This window comes from Lepidochelys olivacea (assembly GCF_965140295.1).
Source record: "Lepidochelys olivacea isolate rLepOli2 genome assembly, chromosome: 6".
Lineage (NCBI taxonomy): Eukaryota > Metazoa > Chordata > Testudines > Cheloniidae > Lepidochelys > Lepidochelys olivacea.
In genome coordinates, this window is record NC_140416.1 from 124,156,904 (window position 1) to 124,173,252 (window position 16,349).

The 16,349-nt window shown below is 36.8% G+C and overlaps 1 protein-coding gene across 4 annotated transcripts in view; it reads right to left on the reverse strand.

Annotated features, from left to right (window-relative positions):
• The window catches only part of KLHDC1 (kelch domain containing 1), a 65,554-nt gene that overhangs the window by 40,447 nt on the left and 8,758 nt on the right, over window positions 1–16,349 (reverse strand). For all 4 annotated transcript variants that reach the window (XM_084631299.1, XM_084631297.1, XM_084631298.1 and 1 more), the window contains 4 exons: window positions 8,467–8,537; window positions 7,177–7,294; window positions 6,051–6,169; window positions 4,292–4,370 (listed from right to left, as the gene is read on the reverse strand). In XM_084631299.1, the coding sequence (XP_084487425.1) occupies window positions 4,292–4,370; window positions 6,051–6,169; window positions 7,177–7,294; window positions 8,467–8,537 (387 nt within the window). The remainder of the gene's footprint in view (window positions 1–4,291; window positions 4,371–6,050; window positions 6,170–7,176; window positions 7,295–8,466; window positions 8,538–16,349) is intronic.

The window sequence follows — 16,349 nt, forward strand, 5'->3', positions numbered from 1 at the left end:
CCTGCCCATCCTGAATAATAACCATTGATGGACCTATCCTCCATGAATTTATCTAGTTCTTTTTTGAACCCTGTTATAGTTTTGGCCTTCACAACATCTGGCAAAGAGTTCCACAGGTTGACTGTGCATTGTGTGAAGAAATACTTCCTCTTGTTTGTTTTAAACTTGCTGCCTATTAGTTTCATTTGGTGACCCCTAGGGAGTAAATAACACTTCCTTATTTACTTTCTACACATCAGTCATGATTTTATAGACCTCTATCGTATCCCCACTTAGTTGTCTCTTTTTCAAGCTGAAAAGTCCCAGTCGTATTATTCTCTTTATATGGAAGCTATTCCATACCCCTAATCATTTTTGTTGCCCTTTTCTGAATCTTTTACAATTCCAATATATCTTTTTTGAGATGGGGCAACCAGATCTGTATGCAGTATTCAAGATGTGGGCATACCATGGATTTATATAGAGGCAATAAGATTTGATATTTTCTATCTATCCCTTTCTTAATGATTCCGAACATTTTGGTCGCTTTTTTTGACTGCCGCTGCACATTAAGTGGATGTTTTCAGAGAAGTATCCACAATGACTCCAAGATCTCTTTCTTGAGTGGTAACAGCTAATTTAGACCCCATCATTTTATATGTATAGTTGGGAATTTTTCAATGTGGATTACTTTGCATTTATCAACATTGAATTTCATCTGCCATTGTGTTGCCCAGTCACCCAGTTTTGTGAGATCCTTTTGGAGCTCTTTGCAGTCTGCTTGAGACTTAATTATTTTGAGTAGTTTTGTATCATCTGCAAATTTTGCCACCTCACTGTTTACCCCTTTTTCCAGATCATTTAGGAATATGTTTAATAGTACTGGTCCCAGTACAGACCATTGGGGGACACCACAATTTACCTCTCTCCATCCTGAAAACTGACCCATTTATTCCTACCCTTTCTTCCTATCTTTTAACCAGTTACTGATCCATGAGAAGACCTTCCCTCTTATCCCATGACTGACTATTTTGCTTAAGAGCCTTTGGTAAGGGACCTCGTCACAGGTTCTCTCAAAATCTAGGTACACTATATCCACTGGATCACCGTTGTCGACCCCCTCAAAGAATTCTAGTAGACTAGTAAGGCATGACTTCCCTTTATAAAAAACACATTGCCTCTTCCCCAACAAATCATATTCATCTATGTGTCTGGTAATTCTGTTCTTTTGAGAATGGGATGTAGGTTCCTAAATCATTTGGGCACTTTAGAAAATATTGCCTTCAAATGTTTAGTAGGATATGCTTTGTATAAGCAAAAGTTTTTATTCATTAGGAAGACATTTTTCTTATATCAAATGTTAGTATTAATCTATAAGGGATCTGTTCTCTCCTTGATGTATCTATCTCTCGTTAATGCCAACAACAGTTGAACATGCATAATGATTAAACAGACTTCTATGTCATTTTCTAATTATGAATACTGTAACCAGAGCCATCCCTTGGGTATGGTGAATCGAGACGACCGCCCTGGGCCCCGTGCTTTGGGGGGCCCTGTGCTTCGATAAAATCATGAAGAGGCGGGCACGGAGGTAAGGCAGGAGGCAGGCAAGCAAGGTGAGGAGGTGAACGGGGAGGCGAGTGGCAGGCGGACGGCAAGGAAGAGAGCGGTGGGCGGGCAGTGAGGAGGCAAGCAGCGGCCACTGGCAGCCCCCCTACCAAAACCTCCTCCTTCCCCCAGCGCCTCCTGCCTGCCGGTGGGCCCTGCCAATCAGCGCCTCCCCCTCCCTCTCAGTGCCTACTGAGGATCAGATGTTTCATGGCATCAGGAGGCGCTCGGGGGGAGGGGAGAGGAGCAAGGGCGCAGCGTGTTCAGGGGAGGGGGCGGAACTGGGTGAGGAAGAGGCGGGGTGGGAGTGGAGCAGGGGTGGGAAGAAGTAGGGTGGGGGGCGGAGCCTTGGGGGAAGGGGTGGAGTGGGGGCAGCACCTGGGTGGAGCCGGGGGGAGCACCCCCCAGCAGATTAGAACCTTGGCACCTATGACCCAGTCCCCAAACCCCCCCTTGGGACAGTCCTGATTGTAACAATTCACTATGGGAAACTAAGTAGTACCTTGTTCCAGGCATCTTATGGTAAAGGTATTTACTCTGGATAATAACTTAAGGGAAAGTATTTGTGGACAGATAAAACTGTGAGGCTATAAGTTCCTGGCCATTACTTCAAAGAGCTCAATACTATAATTTTTTGTAAGTGGAAGCATCTAATTGGAATAGAGCTATTTCACTTTTTCTACTTTAACAGCACTTTGCTCTTACTTTATCTAGGAGAGTTCAGCCTTGGGTACTCACAATAAATTATAAATTGAAATCACAACTGATTTTTCAAGATTCAATTCTGTATAACTGTTGATGCAATCTAATAGAAACAAACTAAAGAAGAAACAGTCTAATATCAAATGGCTGCAGTACAACATGATTATTTTACACGTCTGCTGAGATTATTGTAATCTGTAGATGTAGTATATGGTAAATCTAGTTTGAATTTATGAGCACAAAACAACAAAAATTAGAACAGTTTTCAAAAAGTGAAATACTACTTTTTAATCATCATTAATCGTCTTAATTAACTAGCCTCTTACAGTCTGTATGGCAACTTCCACCTTCTCTGTGTTACGAATTACACCTGGTAGGACACGCATACAACTGCTGCGAATTAGACCTTGTAGGACACACATACAAATGCTACGAATTACACCTGATAGGACACACACATCAATGGTGCGAATTATACCTGATAGGTCACGCACAGTTCGAATCTAGGCTGAGACAGAAACAAAGTCCACAACTGCAGAGTTCCCAAAAGATACTAAGTTTATTACGCTCGAGCGTGGTGCCCCCCTGCTAGCCGGGGGGGGCCCTGAATGCAGATTATACAAAAGTTATATACTTTTTAGCAAAGCATGTTGCCCTCGTGCATCGGAAACCTTAGCCAATAAACAAACCCTTGTCTTATCTACCACCTATCCCTGCTTGGTGCATTCCTCGTGCTATACCAGTATGTTAATTACACAGCATGGTCCTAAAGTCATGCATCAGTAACTTTTATTATCAGAATGGGAGGCCTCACATCAAAGCCAAGAGACAGGGAGTTAGAGACTGACAAAAACCAGATACTGGGAGTCAAGGCAGGCTGGAGACAAGGAGGAGGATTTTCACAGGGATTCAGTATCTAAGGATCACTCCTCCTGGTGTGTGATGTGCTGGCATTTAAACAATGGTGGGCCCCAAACCAAAATGGAGTCACATGTGCTAAGTTTTCCTTAACATCTGTATGTATATATCTTCTTACTATATGTTCCATTCTATGTATCCGATGAACTGGCTTGTAGCCCACGAAAGCTTATGCTCTAATAAATTTGTTAGTCTTTAAGGTGCCACAGTACTCCTGTTCTTTTTGCAGATACAGACTAACACAGCTGATACTCTAAACCACTTTTTCAATTATCCGTAAATTTAAAACAGCTTGTATCTTTAACCTCATACATTTTTTAAAAATCTCCAATGACCTAAAACATATATATAAAGCCAAAAGGACCTTCAGTGGAAGTTTCTTGAGGTGAGCAAAACTGAGCGTAAAATGGAAAGCATTTTACAGTTTACTTTCCATTTTATGCTCTATTTTGCTCACCTATGGAGTCATTATTATAGCTCCATAATAACAGATATTGGAAACGTTGCTCCACTAAAATGAGAGGATTCCTCTGAAGAGAGAAAAATATTCAAACAAAAGTAAATCAACATTAATATAACAAAACATTTTCATTATGAAGTATCTCTAAATAATCATCTCTGGGTGAAATCCTAGCCCCATCAAAGTCAACGGGAAATCTGACATCCACTTCAATGAGGCCAGAATTTTACACCCTAGTTTTAAAAAAATGGAGTAAAGCCCAGAGTTTTCCTAAATCCAATCCTGGTGCAACCAGGTGCAGTTCCATTAACTTAAATCACTGTCCATCACTCCCCTGAAGAAGACCTCCACTGCACCCCTCCTCACAATATTGCCCACTGTACCTGCTACACAGAGGAAACACATCACCTGTATAGGGTATACACAATAGAACTGTTGTTAAACCCAATATACACCATACAGTCCTGAGATCTCTCTTTCAATTGAGTTAACTATACTTACTCCAGGACTGAATCTGGCCCCTTGTTTTAGTAGCTGTGGTTCCTTTAATAATAGTAATGTGTTTAATAATACTTTTCAACAATTAGAAGGCACTACTTATTTTAAACAGTAAAAAAATCTTACCCAAAATGCATCATGAACATCAAAACAATCACTCAGTTCACTGTGTTTCCTACATCCATAACCACCAAAATATATTAATCTGGAAGAACAAAAAAAAAAACTATTGAACTTCATTTGTTTTAAATTAATGTTCAATTTGATATTTTGAAAAGCTATTATATTTAATTAATCAGAAATTTCAATTATCTCTACTATTAATGTTTAAATGTGTAAACAAAGAAAAATATTACATACTGTATATAATTACTAAACAAACTTTGTGTTGCTACACACATAAACATGCCTGATACAAACCCACAAAACCAAGGAAATGAAGTTAAGATACATGCTTTACTCCTCCACATACACGTTTATCACACCTCAGCATTGCCAAAACTACTACACACCACAGAACAAGGCTTAACTCTGCCCCCGTTTCATACTTCTGCACACACATCTTTACCAGACTATATTTTCTTCACCAATAGTGGTTGTGAACATTTGGTGTTGTAGTTGGTTGTTTTGGGAGGTGGCAGTTTGATGCTGATTTTGTACAGAAGGGAGGTTACAAGGGATGACGGAAGGCTCGCATCCCTAAGAAAGCAGAATTACAGCAGCTCTCTAGATATTTCCCAGTATTGTGCAAGCTTCTAAGAAATACTCATCTTCAAATTCACATCTCCTGAGGACTGATGGCAAATTTTCAAAATGGAGCGTAGTTTGCCCCCAAATACGTACATTTAACAAAAATGTAGAGTTAGTTACATACTTCCACCAGAAATGGGTGGATCTTCATTCTGTACATAAATTAAACTTGACTCTGAATTTAATTAATTCATGCTCTTGAACACCCTGGTATCGACAGCTAAAAAGAGATGCATGGCTGCATACATGTTTATACATCTTGCAGCTAATTCAGAGTTTCAAAACCAAAATGCAGTACTAAGTACTAAATGTGTTGGGGGGTTGTTGTTGTTGTTTTTTTCACACCCTGGAGGACCTGGAGTCCAGAAATCAATAAATGAATTAAATGAATAAATTGTTTATTTTGTTCATTATATATCATGTAACTCTTATGTGTTTACAATAGCTTGTACAGCAAATAGCCCATATATACAATTGATTTATTTCTCAGTGACCAATTCTACCACCATAGCTACCTTTAATGGTTAATATAAAATCTAAAGACATTTTTTACATTTGTTTTTTAGTTTAATATATTTAAATAATTTAAAGAACTTTTACAACCAATTTGGCTAAATATGCTAAGAAGCAGTTACAATACAAATACCTAGCTTGTATTCTCAACTTGGCTCTTTGTACCAGGGAGTTATCATTGAAATACCCTTTCTTATTGTCAATACTTTTGCTAACAAATATAATTTGAAATTATACCAATTCTAACAATGTTTTATAGCATAATCTATGTAATTTCATAAGCAATTAAAAATTCAGTAAATTAACTTTAATACCAGTTTAATAATAATCAACTAAATAAAAAGTAATATTTAGCACCTGAATAGTGTCTTGCACCCAAGGATCTCAAAGCACTTTAAAAAATAATTAAATCTCACAACATCTCCATAAATTAGGGTTGGTAAGTATGATTATTCCAATGTTACAGGTGGTAAAACTGAGAGACAGAGATGTTAAGAGATTTGTCCAAGGTCAGAGAGTAAATCACAGTCTGAATTGGAGTTCCAGTTTTGTGTTCTACCTATAACATAACACTTCTTCCCTTTGGTTAGTAGGTATTAAAAATTCTCTTGATGTATATTACCTGTCCTTATACACCCAGCAGGAAAGCTTGTCACGTGGTGTAGGAGGTTGACCTTTAAAGTCTGTAATTTTTTTCCACCTATAGGTTCCATTTCTTGTTCGCAAATTAACATAATACAGCTTAAAAGAAAAATTATAATATTTTAGTATAAAATAAATTATTTTGAAGAATCAAGCACAAATCAGCAATAGATATGATTACAAAGAGCAAAAGAACAATCATTTTCTTATTAAAAAAAAAAAGAAATCTGAGTGCAATTGACAAATTATAATTCTTATGATAGTAAGAGATTGGTTTACTCACTAATCACAAATAAAATGCAGCAAGAAGCAGCAAAATCTCCCCCTCTCCGCTTTGCTAATGCCCTTTGGCTGAAATCCTGGCCCTGCTGAAGTAAGAATTTTGCCATTGACTTCAATGGCACTACTATTTCACCTGTTAGTCTCAGTCTAATGCTCTCGCCACAGACAGATTACTATAAATGCAGTGTACACAGAACCTAACTAGGTGCAGAAGTGCTGCAGGTTAGTTAAACTATCAAACTCATTTCACTTGTTTTCTAATCTACACTGAAATTCTGGTTTCCATTACATTAATCCACTGAATACCCATTTTCCCCATTTCATTCCTTATTAGTATTTAATTACCTGCAATCAACAGGGAAACTAGCAGTCATATGTTAATGTTAACTAGTTATTATCGGACTTTCCTAGAAACGCAAATGCCACTTGCCCACTAAAGAGCAAAGAAAAAGCAACAAATGTGAGGTAAGTCTAATTATGGTTGCAAATATATTTTTCTCATAGAAATACAATTAAATTTCGGAAATACTAGCAAACTTGAGAAATAAAAATAAAAAACAAAACATACTGGGCATTATCTTGCAGTCTTAACCCAGTCAAAACTCCCAATGCAGTCAACAGGAGATGTGCAGATGCAGAGGGACTAAAGAATCAGATCTACAATTTAAAGTATTTTAAAGTGCACCTTTTCTAAAATAAAACCAAAATCTCACCCTTAGATTTTTCCTGCTAGTTAAATGCAAGGTTAAATGCTTTGTTAAACGAAGTTCTGCATTAGTAGTCATTCGATTAAAATACACTCCAGAATTAAAAGATTACAATACCCGATTACTGTATCCTTTATCATCAAATCCTCCAAATATATACAGCTTCCCATTAATGCAAGCTCCACAACTTCCTGACATAGAGGTAGGTAGCTCTCCTTCCATTAGGTGCATTGTCCTGCCGTTTAGTAAATATATTAAAATTTCATAATTTTGCTCCCAAACAAACCAAAATACATCAAAAGCAAAGTAGTACTAGTAGGAGATATAACAGGATGGGGAACACACAGTTGCTCTGGGAGGAGGGCACATTAGTAGGCTGGTCAGCACTATCAGGTGTGCTCATTAAGGACAGAATCTTTGAGACTTTTTGTAGTTAGGCTCTAGCAAGTCTCTACTGAACATGTGCAAACTGCAGTTTTTCAAATACTTTAAATTGGCCAAAGCTGGGTGGATGTTCACAGGCATGGCAAAAGACACATCCCCCAAACAAAAGCCATACCCTTGCCAAATTTCAAGTCCCTGCACCAAAGCATGGAACATTTCAAAGATAAGGGCTCAATAACTTTTTAACTTGGGCAAAACAGCATATTTTCCCCTAGCCTCGTTCTTAAACAGCTCAACCCATTTTGGCTGAAATTTAAAATATTATATATATCGCAGACACCCAGCATGGAAAATTTCAGCTCACATGGCTAAAGTTTGGCAAAATTATAAGCAACTAAAAACAGGGTCTGATAATGGGAAGTATCGGCCGACTTTAATAATTGGCATTGCTACTAGACCCACCTCCCCAAAATGCGTAAATAAAATTTGAATAAATAAATAAATTAATTAAATAAATAAAACTTAAATATTATATTGCTAGTGATGTGTAAAATTTTAATCTGATTTAAACATTTAAAATATATTATCTATGCAAACATATTTCTGATATGATTAAGTAATAACAACAAAAAGGAAGTAACCCTAAATGGATCAAGCACCCTAATCTTGTTGTATTTAATATTCATTTTAACATAAAAGTTTATTTAGCCAGTATAAATACATAAGTGGCTCTTTACATTTAACAAGTCTTAAACTGTGTTTAAAAAGTTCACATTGGAAACATCCCTTTGAAAAAAATTGCTGTGCTTACATAGGTATTTTCTTATCTGAAGACATTATTCCAAAATATATATCAGATATTAAATTTTACACTAAATGAATGCAGGCTATTTAAGTAGCCAAGAGACAAGAAACAGACCTCATTTATGTATCTGAAATAATAGTAATTTTACCATAGGTAAAAATACTCAGGTGTAAATAGCACATTTTTCAAATTCATTAAATATAAATAAAATGGCTTACCATAACCCACTATCAATTTCATAGAGCCAAAGCTCATCATTAGGCAAATATACTTCATTTTCTTCAATTGACTAAAAGAAAACAATTATGCAAAATATTTAATCAGTTATGTATCATATGTCATTACAATTCAAAAATCATGAAAATACATGTTAGGAACATTTCACAACTTTTAATGAGACAATTCACAAAGACTGCATAAAATTTTTATGCTCAATGTGTACTCCCTGATAATTTTATCTGGAAACGCTCAATAGTTCTAGTATTTTTATATTTAACATTGTAAGTTCAAAACAAGTTTTTATTTTTATTTTTGAAGCATTATAAAAAAATAAAGCATCTACGCAGAATGGTGTCCCTATGAAATAATTTTATTAGTTGCTGAATGCCAACCCTGCTCACTCACTTGCACATGGGTAGACTGGAAAAAAAAAATGTTTGGCTTTGCAGTAAATGAGAGAGGGAGAGGAGTGGTTCCATATTCAACTAGCAATATCAGTTTAATGCACAGTGGCCATCTTGCAGGAAATGTAAAAAGCAGTAGCAACTCAGGAAAATTATTAAGTGCCATCAAGAAATATAGTAATTATGACTAAAAGCCACTACATTTTGCATTGTAGTTGCAATATGAAGCAAAACACAGCAAAACCAGTGCAAGAAACCACACTTAGGCAAGCTTCTTTTTTAAGAGACTACCCAAAAGTATCTCCAAAATAGAGAGCAGCTATCTGCTTTTATTAGAATACTACTGATTAGTAAGTGTAATTAAATAACTGATCTTTCCTGGTCCCTTGAGTGGTTACTTTAACCAGTTTTCATTGTATTGTAATCCTTGCTACTCTAATACACCTATATAACGCTGAAGATGACCTCCAAAGGAATAAATAATTAATTAGGTTTGTACCCTTTTGCTTCTTTATGATATGGCCTCAAATACTTTTTAAAGGGGTTTTTATGTTTTTATTTCTCCCCAATAGCAATTCAGGTCTCACCTGTGTTTTCTGGAAGTCTCTATGGAAGGCTAGACAACTGGTAAGATTACGATAACAGTGAAATCATGAAGTGAAACCCTATTAATAGAGAGGGGCTGTGATTTATTTTAAGACTTCATTTTTTTAAACACCACTTTCACTCAAATACTTGAATAAAGAGTTGAAAGAAAACTACTTTTTTTTAAAATGGGATTCAATACCTTGGGCCCTTCAGTTGAGGACTCAGATCTCCCAATCAACATGTCTGTGTCCGCCAGTAATGACATATAGCAAATGAGAGGCCAAATTTTAAATTTTGGATAAACAAGCAAACCACAAAATAAAATTAAAAAAAAACACTTAAAAAACTAAGGGCTTCTTTTTATATCATAAAATAAAGAAAGGCACAAGATCATTTTTGTTTCGTTGAAAGCCATCTTTAATTGGGAGGATTTTCCAGGCATAATTGAGAAGGCCTGATGACATATATAAGTGAAAGAGGTTGTGTGTGGTGGTAGGGGGAGAGTGGAAGAGTATAGGAAAAGAAGAAGGCAGAGATATAAGATCTTAAGCTATGGAATGCCATAAAGAAGAGGAGAAGCTTAAATTTAATGCCAGAGATAGAAAACCTGAGAAGGTTTTCAAATAGGGGAGAATGGTTGGGAAAGGAAAATTATTTTGGCAACAGTGGTTTGAATGAATGGAGGGAAGAGATATGAAGTCAGAGAGAAGGAGGTTGCAATATTAAAGTTGGTGATAATAATAATATGAATCAGTGTCTTTACAGTGTAGGCCTGGCTTGATATCACTAACTGGACATGGGTGAGGCCTCGTTTCTTGGAAGACAGGATTAGGGAGATTAGCAGGCTGGAAACAGAATGTATGCACTAGCTAAAGTAAGGGGGAATCACCAAAGGAATAACTTGAAATGGACAAAATAAAATTGATAAGATAAGCATGGAACATAAGATGAGGTAGAGTAAGTCATGCATGGACAGTGCGTGGGCAGAGCATGCTGCATAGGGACTCGTTCCTACAAAGTGACCAAGACAATTCCAAAATGTCTGATGCAAAGTATAGTAAATGCAATGTAATGTGTAAATGTATATAAAGGAAGAGGTTTAGTGTGTAACTTTGGATATGTGGTATGCACGGTACCCATCCCCAGTGCTTAAGTCTGATCAACTCAAGAGTAGCTTTGCTGTATGCCAAATAAAGGAACCTGAGTGTTGAGATTGGAATCAGACTGAGTTCTTGGGGAAACACCAAAAGGCTGTAGGAATTGAGAGCAAGGGAAAAAATATAGGAATGTAGCAGAGGAAGAAGCAGAGGGATCTAGAAAAAAGTCTGGATCAAATGGGAGAAGAGAGAGAGGAATCAAAGTTAACTCCAAGATAGTAAGTTCGTGCTACAGTTGCTTATATGAACATCTTTACTTTAATTGATGCCTTATAACTATTCCCTTCCAAATTTGGGTAGTGTATTCTGGAAGTATAACTGCCACCGTTGGTTATCTACGGAACCAGACTTTTGAAAGCACCTGTTAGGTTCTGTTCTTAGATGTGCAGTTTGCAGCTTTCACGTTATACATAATATATAAGACCATGTGCAAATGGATTTGGGGGCTCCTGTGATGGGAAGCCAAGCATCTATTTTATGAACTAGCCCTGAATTAATATAATTGGTGTTAAGAATAAAAATGCTGATTTCACTGAATGCTGGTCAACTGCAAAGTGTCATGCTATTATTAATAAAGCACTTTATATCTTTAAAGAACTGTTAAAATAGTGACCTAATCCTCAAAACACCCTTGCGAAGTAATATGGGAAAATTGATATACAGACAGAGGTCAAAGCTCACATTTTCAGGAGTGTTCACTAATTTTATGTGCCCAATTTGAGGCGGACTGGGGACCTGGGCCTTTGTGCATGACTACTGGTGATGCTGAGAACCCCGCAGCTTTTCATGGGAAAACCCCTGAAAATCAGACACTAGTTGTCTTAAGTTGGTCTCCCAAAGTCAGTGAACAGAGAATTAGGGTACACAAAATTAGTAAACACTTCTGAAAATGTGTTTGTCCAAGGATATCCAGCCAGTCACTGGCAGACGCAGTATTAAAACTGAGGATTTTCCAGCTGTCTATTCTGTGCTTAGACCTATGGTAAAGAATTCTTAGGCATAAAACCAGTGGAATTTGGATATTTACTTAGGCTTGATTGTTTAGTAGGATATAAATGAAAATACAAAATACTGCTTGTGCTATTTGAAACATGTTACCACCTTGTACAGGCTTGGGACTAAGAGAAAGGGAGACTGTGGTCCTCCATATTTTGCCATCAATCTTCATTAAAACTTTCAGTGGAATGAACTGCATGCTTGTGTTTGTGTGGGGCATAGATGCCAGTGTTTGAAGGTGTGACACATGACTGGAAAGGGTTAAGCATCCTGCAAAATAAATAATAAATTCAACTCTTAAAGACATATGGGGAGATAATGTTTGTGTTTTTGCATATTTACCTATATATTGGTAGTGATCAATAATGTAATCGAACAGTCCCTGTCTATGCTGTATTCTGTTAATTCAGAGATCAGAGATCAAAAGGACATCTGAATATTTAAATGAACTGTAAACATAGTATATCACCGTATTCATCTCTTAGAAATGTATGGCAAATCATCTGTGAATGGTGGAAAAACAGGCAATTGCCTTATGTTAATCTGTCTGGATAATTACCAGCGACGCTTAGGAAATGGGTCCACCTCAAAGTTCCCATGAGGGCCTATTGTTCACCAAAGGACTCCGAGCTGTCAAAGAAGGCCTGAAACTGTATAAAAAATTGCTTGGGTCCTGATCCTGTTTATCTCAGATCTGCTTGAGGCTTCATGCAAGGGAAGCCTAAACCATAAGGACTGAGATCCCACTCCTGACTGGACTGCCCTGAATATAAACATTGAACTATAACCTATGAACTATTTCTGAAAAACTCTCTGCATTTACAAAGTTCACCATCTCTGCTATGAATTTGAATTTCAAGATTGTTCTCAAGTCTGTATGTATACTGATCTTTTAACCATACTATCTTATCTTTTTTTAATAAATTTTAGTTTAGTTAATAAGAATTGGCTGTAAGCGTGTATTTGGGTAAGATCTGAAATATTCATTAACCTGGGAGGTAACGTGTCCAATCCTTTGGGATTAGTAGAACTTTTTTATATGATGAATAAGATTTTCAGCAATCTTCATCATATTTGACTTGGGTATCTAGGGGAGGCCTGAGGCTGGGTTACTTTCAGGGAACTGTGTTGTTGGCTTCTGGATAACCAGTAGGGGATTATAGAATCTGTTTTGTGCTGGCTTGGTAAATCTAAGTGTTGGATATTTTTGGATGTTTTTTAAAGTGTAAAATATATTTATATCAGTTACAACACAGCATACGAAGTGTACAGTGCTCACTTTATATTTTTATTACAAATATTTGCATTGTAAAAAACAAAAGAAATAGTATTTTTCAATTCACTTAATACAAATACTGTAGTACAATCTCTTCATAATGAAAGTTGAACCTATAAATGTAGAATTATGTAAAAAAAAATAACTGCATTCAAAAATAAAACAATGTAAAACTTTAGAGCCTACAAGTCCACTCAGTCCTACTTCTTGTTCAGCTCAGACACACAAGTTTGTTTACATTTGCAGGAGATAATGCTGCCTGCTTCTTGTTTACAATGTCACCTGAAAGTGAGAACAGTCATTGCATGGCATTGTTGTAGCCGGTGTCACAAGATATTTATGTGCCAGATGTGCTAAAGATTCTTATGTCCCTTCATGCGTCAACCACCATTTTGGAGGACATGTGTCCATGCTGATGACGAATTCTGCTCGATAACAATCCCAAGCAGTACGGACTGATGCATGTTCATTTTCATCATCTGAGTCAGATGCCACCAACAGAAGGTTGATTTTCTTTGTTGGTGGTTCAGGTTCTGTAGTTTCTGCATCAGTGTTGCTCTGTTAAGACTTCTGAAAGTATGCTCCACACCTCCTCCCTCAGATTTTGGAAGGCACTTCAGATTCTTAAACCTTGGTTTGAGTGTTGTAGCTATCTTTAGAAAACTGATATTGGAACCTTCTTTGTGTTTTGTCAAATCTGGAGCGAAAGTGTTCTTAAATCAAACAACATATGATTGGTTGTCATTTTAGACTACCATAACACAAAATACATGGCAGAATGCGGGTAAAACCATGGAGCAGGAGACATTCAATTCTCCTCCAAGGAATTCAGTCACAAATTTAATTAATGTATTTTTTTAACCAAGCATCATCACCATGGAAGCATGTCCTCTGGAATGGTGGCCAAAGCATGAAGAGGCATATAAATGTTTAGCATATCTGGCACGTAAATATAATGCAATGATGGCTATAAAAGTGCCATGCAAATGTGTTAAGGAAAAGTTAGCACATGTGACTCCATTTTGGTTTGGGGCCCACCATTGTTTAAATGCCAGCACATCATACACCAGGAGGAGTAATCCTTAGATATTGAATCCCTGTGAAAATCCTCTTCCTTGTCTCCAGCCTGCCTTGACTCCCAGTATCTGGTTTTTGTCAGTCTCTAACTCCCTGTCTCTTGGCCTTGATGTGAGGCCTCCCATCCTGATAATAAAAGTCACTGATGCATGGCTTTAGGACCATGCTGTGTAATTAACATACTGGTATAGCACAAGGAATGCACCAAGCAGGGATAGGTGGTAGATAAGACAAGGGTTTGTTTATTGGCTAAGGTTTCCGATGCACGAGGGCAACATGCTTTGCTAAAAGGTATATAACTTTTGTATAATCTGCATTCAGGGTCCCCTCCTGGCTAGCAGGGGGGCACCACGCTCGAGCGTAATAAACTTAGTGTCTTTTGGGAACTCTGCAGTTGTGGACTTTGTTTCTGTGCCTCAGCCTAGATTCGAACTGTGCGTGACCTATCAGGTATAATTCGCAGCACTGGTGTGCGTGTCCTACAAGGTGTAATTCGTAGCACTTGTGTGTGTGTCCTACCAGGTATAATTCGCAGCAGTTGTGTGCGTGTCCTACAAGGTGTAATTCGTAACAAATGACTTTTCTTACTTTCAGGTGATGTGAATAAGAAGTGGACAGCACTATCTCCCGTAAATGTAAACACACTTATTTCTCTTAGCAATTGGCTGAACAAGAAGTAGGACTGAGTGGACTTGTAGGCTCTAAAGTTTTACATTGTTTTGTTATTGAGTGCAGTTATGTAACCAAAAAAAATCTACATTTGTAAGTTGGACTTTCACGATAAAGAGATTGCACTACAGTACTTGTATGAGGTGAACTGAAAAATACTATTTCTTTTGTTTGTCATTTTTACAGTGCAAATATTTGTAATAAAAAGTAATATAAAGTGAGCACTGTATACTTTGTATTCTGTGTTGTAATTGAAATCAATATATTTGAAAATGTAGAAAAACATCCAAAATATTTAATACATTTCAATTGGTACTTATTAACAGTGCAATTAAAACTGCAATTAATTGCAATTAATTTTTTTAATCCTGATTAATTTTTTAGAGTTAATTGCATGAGTTAACTGCGATTGACAGCCCTAAAAATTACACCTTATTTCCAGTCTTAATTTGGGTAGATTCAATTTCTAGCCACTGGATCATGTTATACCTTTCTCTACTACACTAAAAAGTCCATTATTAAATATTTATTCCCCGTGTACTGTAATCAAATCACCCCTTAACCTTCTCTTTGTTAAAATAAACAGATTGAGCTTCTTGATTCTATCACTATCAGGCATGTTTTCTAATTCTTTATTCATTCTTGTGGATCTTCTCTGACCCCTCTCCAATTTATCAACATCCTCTTGAATCGTGGACACCAGAACTGAACGCATGCAGCAGCGGTCGGATGAATACTGAAGACAGATATAAAATAACCTCTCTAATCTTACTTGGGATTCCACTGTTTATGCATCCAAGTATTGCATTAGTCTTTTTGGCCACAGCATCACACTGGGACTTAATATTCAGCTGATTATCCACCACGCCCCCCAAATCTTTTTGAGTCACTACTTACCAGGCTAAAGTACCCCATCCTGTAACTAGGCCTATATTCTTTGTTCCTGGATGTATACATTTACATTTAGCCATATTAAAATGCACTGTTTGCTTACACCCAACTTACCAAGTGATTCAGATTGCTCTACATCAGTGACCTGTCTGCTTCATTATTGACCACTCCCCCAATTTTTATGCTATTTGCAACTTTATCAAGGAGGATTTTATGTTTTCTTCCACATCGTTGATAAAAATGTTAAATAGCATAGGGCCAAAAAAACAATCCTTGTGGGATCCCATTAGAAACACACTAGTTTTATGATTCCCCATTTACAGTTATATTTTGAGACCTATCAGTTAGCCAGTTTTTAACCCATTTAAATATATGCCATGTTAATTTTTTGTAGTTTTTTAATCAAAATTTTGTGTGGTACCAAGTCTAATGCCTTAAGAAGTCTCAATATAGCAAACCTTTATCAACCAAACTTCTATTCTCATCAAATAAAGATATCAAGTTAGTTTGACAGGATCTATTTCTATAAACACAGGTTGATTTACATTAACTATATTACCTGCCTTTAATTCTTTATTAATCAAGTCCCATTTCAGCCACTCCACTATCTTGCCCAGGATCCATGTCAGACTAACAGGTCTATAATTAGGCAGGTCATCCCAATTACCCTTTATAAATATTGACACAACATTTGCTTTTGTCTGGTGTTCTGAAATTTCTCCAGCGCTCCAACACTTATTGAAAAATTAAGTCCAAAAAGCACCTCAGCCAGTTCTTTTAAAACTCTTGGATGCCAGTTATCCAGACCTATTGATTTAGAAGTG